This window comes from Dysidea avara, chromosome 13 (genome assembly GCF_963678975.1).
Source record: "Dysidea avara chromosome 13, odDysAvar1.4, whole genome shotgun sequence".
In the NCBI taxonomy this organism is placed as follows: Eukaryota; Metazoa; Porifera; class Demospongiae; order Dictyoceratida; family Dysideidae; genus Dysidea; species Dysidea avara.
This window is the reverse complement of record NC_089284.1, coordinates 4,494,746-4,502,869: the sequence shown is the minus strand read 5'-3', so window position 1 is coordinate 4,502,869 and position 8,124 is coordinate 4,494,746. Positions and strand designations below refer to the sequence as shown.

Here is an 8,124-nt window from a genome sequence, read left to right as displayed (position 1 = left end):
TATTTGCCTACTCTGAGTTCAACAATGAGTTTGGCCTGCACTGCTGGAAAAGGTTACGCAAAGTTAGGTTAACACAAGTTATTTGCTGTGTTTCAAGTAGTTACCAGGGTTGTTGGATCTGGCACATATTGTCAAATGATGTACATTCTGCATGTTATATTACAGCAGTTGTGTGGATCAGTTTATAAATGAGTGGGATTCGCTTTTAAACAATGGGATTAAATAAGTGGTGTCATTGTAACAGTATTAGACATAAGGAAGCACACACAATTGAATTTTTTCTTTTTGTTATTGCTCTACAGAATTGCAAGAGGACCCTATCACAACCCACATTGGAGTACACGTTACACTGTAGTTCAGTAATGTATAACAATCTGCTATGGGCTAATTGGAATAAGATGTCTCTAACTAATGTAATCCTAGTCAGTAACAAGCTTAGCAACTATCAATACAGGTAATTTAACGTCTATTGAAAAATAATTTAGTGGATACTATTTACAGGTACGCCACTCAAGAACTACAAGAAAGGTGGTGTTATATTTACCATGTGTTCCTCCTTAACTAAAGGATGCTGTTCTATCCTTAACTTGTGTAGGCCATTACACTATGTAGAGAAGTGACTATTCACAACAACTACGAAGATGGAGTTGTGTTCAATGACATTGCAGTTCATGTGTTTCCACAACACCAGCTCAGCACCACACCAGGGACAGTGTGGGAGAATTGTATAGAGCCTTCTGTTGACAAATGTGACAATGAAATTATCCTCTGAAATATTTTTTATGAGTGTATTTTATGGCATGAGCTTGATTCTGTGGTCCATTCTGAGTATCCTGAAGGTTTAAAGTTTAAGCTTATTTGCACGCTCCAGAATGTATCCCAAAGCATTTTTAGTGTTAAGCCCAAGCTGTGATTTCCAAATCTGAGTTTCCCACAAGTAATTCCATTCCTAAGCCTGGCTGTATTTTTCAACTTCCAATCCAGAATGAGCATCCCCAAGGAATTATATCATGTAACCTCCATTCCATTCTGAGAATCCCAATCCCAAAACCATCCCGTTAGTTTCCATGCATGATCCACAGGTCCATGCCTGTTCCACACACTGTGTAAATTTATAAACAAAACAATGTCAATAACAATAGATAATAATGCTCAAAAGTAACTAGTGATATTTATTATGTATGTTAAAGCAGGCCCATACCGGCAATTAATGTCCCATGAGTTATGATCTGGAGCGACTCCTGCTTCGTCGAGGTGACCTAGATCTACTTCTACTGTACCGAGGTGAGTAGCTGCGGCTGCGTCTTCGCGGAGATCGGGAGTGACTACGATATGGTGGGGAACGAGATCTGCTTTTGCCACCAGCTTCCTTTACATTGATGTAAGCTGTCTCACCCTAAATAACACACACCACAATTATAGCACTACAAAAAAGGACTTGTGCCACCCATCAGTAAAGCAATAAAATCACAACATTTCAGACAATGTAGGTATAGGTTAAACTAGTTACATCATTTGGGTGGCCACGTAAAACAATCTTCCTCACCTCATGAGAACGGAACTTGCTGTCATCCAAATCACGTACAGCTCGTTTCATGTGATCATAACGAGCAAATTCCACGATACCAGTTCCATCCCTAAACACATCAGTAAATGTGACGTCACCAGCCTCACGGAAATAATCCTTCAAATCTTGCCAACTTCCGGTAGGCGGGAGGTTGGAGACAAGACACTGATAACCTTTACTCATTCTTCCACGGTCACGAAATCCGCCGCCACCACGACCACCGCCACCACGACCACGGCCTCCCCCGTAGCCTCTTCCTCGCTGTGAATTCCCGCCTCCCTTAGAGGACAAGCGAGGGAACTCTACACGGATACGGTATCCGTCAAAATCGTACCCATCACGACCTTTAACTGCGTCTTCTGCATCCCTACATCAAATACAGACGTTAGGTTCACTTCGTTGATGTATTATGACCTGGTTACCTTTCGTCTTCAAATTCCACAAATGAAAATGGCGGACCTTGTCGCGGTCTATCGTGAAGATCAATGTCCACTATCTTCCCATACTTGTAGAACACATTTTCTATTTCTTTAACTTTCACGTCGTCCGGCAAGTTACCAACGTAAATTTTACAGTTGCTGTTTCCTGTTTCTGGATACATTGCCCGTGACGCAGTGTTGCCAGATGATTTGCTCCAAATGGTATTTTATTTATTTCAGTATTTATTTATTTATTTATTTATTTTATTTGTTAACTATAAGGGTAAGGTGATTACAAAAGGCAAATGCCTGTAGGAGTAACACCTAAGATACAAAAACAGAGAACAAGCACATTACTGAGAACAAAATACTGACCAAGAAAAAAAAAATATATATATATATAATTATAGCTAGCTAAAGTGTTATAAAACTGAATTTATGCAACTCTCGTCTAAAATGAGACCGATGAGGAAGAGAGAAAATATCATGTGGGACAGAATTCCATAAAAAGATACCATTAACAAAAAAAAAAAAAAGAAAACCTCATTACACTGTGACGAAAGGGAGTGAGATTTTGTACAACTGAGAAAATGAAAAGGAGCTTGAAAAAGGTAAGGAAATGTGGCAGTGATATATATCATAAATGGTAACTATTGTAAGATACTTCTGACGAGTAGAAAGAGCCGGATGACCAGTGAAGCTTGTGACAACATTCACTAAATGACTTAGACCGTGACAGTTGTACCTGCTGCCACACACCCAACAAGCCCCACGATTTTGGATTTTCTCTAGAGCAGAAATGTTTTTCTGAGTGTGAGGATTCCACATGGTACTTGCACTGCATGATCTAAAACTGGTAGGAGAAGTGCTTTGAATGCTTTCCTCTTGGCTGAAGAATTACATGTGTGTGTGTTACGACGTAACAGATTTAAAGTTCGAGAAGCTTTCAATGAAACATGCGAGACATGTTTATTCCAAGATAGTTTAGAGTCTACAATAACTCCTAGATACTTGACAGATAACGAACACTGAAGAAGATGGTTAGTAAGAATGATGGATAGGTGAATGTTTATGAGAAATCATAAAAACTCACATTTTGAAGGATTCAGCCTCATGTAAATTTTTACAGTCAGTGGTGGAACCCACTGAGCAGTAAATTGCAACCGGCATTGTCTGCAAAAATCTTCATAGGAGATGAGACAACTGATGGGAGATCATTGATATATAAGATAAAGAGCAAAGGGCCTAGGATAGAGCCTTGCGGTACTTCAGATAGGACATTGGACCAGCCCAAAGCACAACCATTGATCACTACACGTTGCTGCCCAGCTAGTAGTAAGAAATGATGAGAACTACTTTAGCATAGATTTGCCAACACCATAAGCTTTAAGCTTCAGTAAAAGGCGTTGATGAGGCATAGAGTCAAAAGCCTTAGCAAAATCAATGAAATACAGTGGCCCGGTACAAAGACGATTATTTAAGTTAGATGCCCAATCATTAACGGCAGACAGCAGCAATGTGGTAGTGGAGTGCTTTTTACAAAACCCAAACTGAGCATCACAAAGAACTTGATGAGACTCCATGCAACAACTTATAAAATTTGTTGAAAATAATCCTTTCCAGCACTTTAATGATAACACAAGTTAAACTGATTAGTCGATAATTGCTATATTACCCTTTTTAAAAACAGGGGTGATGTTTGCATGGACCCAATCAAGGGGAAGGACACCATCGGCTAATGAGTTGGATAGCAAGTTCTGCAGCATCCTCCTCAGTTCAGCAGATGAGCCATCAGGCCCACAGGCTTTGCTAGTATCCAATGCAGACAACTCAGCACATACATCAGAAGGAGACACTGATAAATGATCAAAAGTAAACCCAGCAACCATAGGAAGGTGCAGTTTTGGTACATTAGAAACATCTTCCTTAGTGAAAACAGACACAAAGTATTGATTAAATAAGTTAGCCTTTGCAGAATCTGAGGTTACCACTTGATCTTTATAACTGATAGCAGGTATGGGATTACGACATGCTCCGATCTTGTTGATCCAGTTCCAGAAGGGCTAAGTTCTTTGATGAAGACAATCAGTGACCGAATCAACGAATGCTTTGAAGTCAAATCTTGTGACAGCACGCACCTTATTTTGCAACAGATTGTACTGGTGTTGGCGGAAAAGTGAGAATGATTTCTTAAGTTTCCTGTAGCATAATCTCTTCAGTCTTATTAACTGTATTGTGGATTCAGACTACCAATTTTTCTCTTTTTTTACGCCGCCAGCGAACTTGAGTTACAAAGTTTGCACAACAGCAAAGAAAAGATCTTTCCACTGAGACCACCATACATCAATATCATCTGCTTCAGCCAGGGCCCAAGGTACAGACAGAAGACATTTGCAAAATGCATCAAAATCAGTCTTCTTATAGTTGTATATCCAACGTTGCACAGAAGTTTGTTTGGGTGGAAGAATATTTATATGTAACTCAATGCAGTCGTGATCTGTGTGCGGAAGATTATCGACAACATCAACAGAAGAGACTAGATCAGGTCTATTAGTGAATGCCAAGTTAAGTATATTGGACCCTCTAGTGCCGGGGAGTACACACACATTGTTCCAAGCATAAATCGTCAATCATAGAATACAACACGAAAGACTGTTTATCAGAACTTAAGGACAAATCATTCCAACTTGTCTTTGGTAAGTTGAAATCACCACAAAGGAAAACTGAGTCCTTGGAATTGTAAAAAGTGAAGAACGGAGTTCCAATAGGTGGGATCCTGGGGGACAATAAAATACACCAAACATTACTGGATATAACCCAACGTGGATCTGAATCCACAAAAGTTCAATACCATCCCTGTCAAACTTCAAGGGCATAAAAAGTTCATAAATCCATGGTCACCCTCCAAAAACCAGCATGTACCAAGCCCACACCATATAGATCTCTGGGTTAAAAGGGCACTGAAGAGCAAAAAAAAGAAGAAGAAGAAGGTCACAGCCTACTGAATTAAGAGTGCCAAAACTTCATAAAAAATTCATAGGTTATTTCAAGTTCGCAAACAAGCCAAAAGCTCATAAAATGTTCATAGATTATATATTTCAGGTTCACAAACAAGACAAAGTTCATAAATCTATGAACTTTATTCACAACATGGCAACATAGCTGTGACATGCGTAACACCATAGATATTATAGCTTACGAAACAGGATCGGAAACTGGGCACATAATTAACATGTGTACAAAATGGGCAGACATATGGTGGCCATTGCAGTTCCGGAATATTTCTCGAAAATTTCCTGGAAATTTCTCAAAACTTTCTCATTTCTTGAAACTTTCTCAAAGCTTTCTCAGAAGTTGTACAATTTCTTGAAAGTTTCTCAAAACTTTCTCACTTCTCAAAATTTTCTTGATTTATAAATCACTTCCCAAAAACATAGTTAATACTATGAGTAGAACCAAGCAAGAGTTGGTATTTGAGGTCATGTAGTCAAATTATTAAATACCGGTTCATGGTGAAAGTTATGCATCTATTAACATTATGCCCCATACAACCCCATATGTATGGGGTATTTGACAGTTTGCAAGAGCTAAAGCCCCACTACTGGGGCATAGGGTTTGTCCCCACCACAATTGAAAGGCGATTTTAGCCCATAGAGGGATAACTTTTATGTCACAAAATTAAAATGTGTAATGGCAAATTCTGTGGGGAAATGGGCATGCACTGAGGTTAATTACAAGGATAAGCTCGAAAAAATGACTGTCACCAAACAACACTTCAGTAAGAAATAATGCGGAAATGTTGTATTTTGATTTGTTGATATAAACATTGTGGGAGGACTCTTCTATCATACTTTTGAAATTCTTGTGCCCATTTTGCCAATTATTTGCTGTAACTCGCCCAGCATAACCCTGCACGGCTTTCACTACTTGCTTCCTTGCTCCTGGTAACATGGTCCCATTTAGAAAGACAGTTTCAACGAACCTGAGGTTAGATGCATATATTTTCTGCCCCACGGAAGTGATTATGTAACTCTGTGATGTCAGGTGTTATTACTCTAAACTGGGAAGTAATAAATTAATTTTTCATTGTACTGTGTTTCAAGAACAACCCTCCTCAATGTCTTACATCTGACAACTAAAATATTAGGATCAGTGTCATTTTAAACATAACTTAAATTCTGTTTTTTGTATATGCAATTTGTTTGTTTGTAAAGTATATGGTTGAGCTTTTCATGTTTACATTTAGAAAATACCTAAATGCATGATATACCTACACCACTGAAGGCCATTACTCCACTAAAGGCCATTACTCCACTAAAGGCCATTACTCCACTAAAGAACTTCCTTATCCAAGATTCTTGACTATATGCTTCTCCCACATAATAATTTTAGTTTCAATACTAATTTGAAGGGTCATGTAAAATTGAAATTAACATGGTACAACATAAATTGTAATTAGAATTTTTGTTCAGAGTTTTGAACCTAGAGGCAATATTTAAATTTCAAATTCATACGGAAGATTTTCATGCAGCTAGGACTTTGAAAAAATATATACTTGGTACTGGTGTTACTGGTATGCAAGTATGTATATTATTCTGAAATGATAATCCAATCTAAAAAATGCCACATGTAGGCCATACAACTCTACATTGCAAAATAATTATAACTCAGCTGTTTGAAAGGGTGAAAAATGTGATGTCAAAAGAGGCAGCCACTATAGTTAATTACTATCCACACTTAAAAAAATTATGTTCAAACCCTAGCTGGTTCAGGGGATTGCTTTGATATTAATCGGATTGTGCTTGATGGCAGCCAGTAGTTAGTCTCTTTTAGTAGCCATTTCTGGTTGCCGACACATTGATAAACTGGTAGTCACTCTGATCGAGTCCAAAAATTCATTATGGCGTATGCAGAGTTAGTTCGAAGTTGTGTGTCTGGTAGGTTGCATGGCCACTTTGATTCATTCAATGAAAATGAGGCTATGGAAGATTTTATACTTTATATAGTCATGGTATTTAATATTCACTAGTAAGGCAAGTACACTTAGTAGTTGTATAACTAGCCAAGTTTGTTAGGACCCTAGGATCATTTCACATAACCAAGACAGTATTGATGATGAAAAATGTAATTGCAGCAAACAGTCTGTCATGTGGCAGGTATCGGCAACAAGATGGATGTTATGCATGTGTACAGGATTTTCAAGTGATGCTCTGAAGATAGCCCCTCCCCCCCAAATTGCCATCATCACTTAATATGTGCTCCTTGTGGTTAACACGTTTGACATTGCAGTCAGCAAGACCATGATTTCATTGTTTGATGTATGCATGTGTCAGTGAAATATACTCAGGTTTCAGTTAATATCTCCTTCTTTTGGAGGCTTGGATGACGATATAGCATTCAGGATCTACTACCAAACACTTCACGAGAATTAGTGTCAAAGCCAACTACACTCTGATTGCCATCAACATACATTTTGTTAAGCTTGCTTGTCTTACTTTCAGGAACCTACTGACATCAATCAATACACCTAATTTATGTTAAGTGATCAGAGGATAGCGACGAAAACAATCACATATGTATAGTCGGATCACCTAGACTTTTTGATCTATACTACTTGTGTGAGCTCTAAGGTATTGCCCACCAAAATTAACATTGCATTGCTTTATGGGTAGACTGTGCAGTCAGTGTGGTATGCACCACTGATGGAACTGGTGCACTGAACTATTTAACAAGTTCTGCAGCTATTAGACAGTGGAAGGAAGTTTACTTCAAGAGTTAATTGAACTGACTACACTATGGTCTTAGGCTCTCAGATAAAATTACAATAGTTGTATAAGAGTGTGGCTAGACCAATACATTCTGTAAGGCATATCTGTACAACCATTAATGCTGAAGGGATTATGCACTTTGCTAAGAAGTGTGGATTTTGCATTTTTTGTGGCCACATAGTCTCAAACTTGCTATTGGTATATCACATTTACCAATAGCCATGACAACCTTGTGGTTCTACTGCAGCTAACCATGAAAGTTGAAGATGTTGTTTGAAATAAACTTGCTACATGTTTTGCTGATATTAAACTACCCTCAGCTTTTGATCAGATTCTAGTTTGTTAAACAGAAGATTAGAATTTATGTACA

At 38.2% G+C, this 8,124-nt stretch overlaps 1 protein-coding gene across 2 annotated transcripts; it reads right to left on the bottom strand.

Annotated features, from left to right (window-relative positions):
- Nucleotides 1-750: 750 nt before the first annotated feature.
- On the bottom strand, nt 751-2,220 carry LOC136242328 (serine/arginine-rich splicing factor 1-like). 2 transcript variants are annotated; one of them, XM_066033737.1, is made up of 4 exons: nt 1,990-2,220; nt 1,547-1,934; nt 1,202-1,396; nt 751-1,102 (listed from the first exon to the last, which is right to left on the bottom strand). In XM_066033737.1, the coding sequence occupies exons 1-3, from the start codon at nt 2,166-2,168 to the stop codon at nt 1,223-1,225; spliced, it is 741 nt and encodes a 246-aa protein (XP_065889809.1). In that variant the 5' UTR covers nt 2,169-2,220; the 3' UTR covers nt 751-1,102; nt 1,202-1,222. The 2 variants fall into 2 exon arrangements, with proteins under 2 accessions (XP_065889809.1, XP_065889808.1); XM_066033736.1 differs by lacking the exon at nt 751-1,102 and having other exon boundaries at nt 1,108-1,396.
- Between the last annotated feature and the right edge of the window lie 5,904 nt (nt 2,221-8,124).

Bases quoted from the DNA above. Each gene is read 5' to 3' on its own strand.
- LOC136242328 (XM_066033737.1), bottom strand. From the start codon at position 2,168: ATGTATCCAGAAACAGGAAACAGCAACTGTAAAATTTACGTTGGTAAC. The intron at 1,935-1,989 runs GTAACCAGGTCA...TATTTGATGTAG, and splicing joins GTGGAATTTGAAGACGAAAG to GGATGCAGAAGACGCAGTTA. The intron at 1,397-1,546 runs GTGAGGAAGATT...TGTGTTATTTAG, and splicing joins GCAAGTTCCGTTCTCATGAG to GGTGAGACAGCTTACATCAA.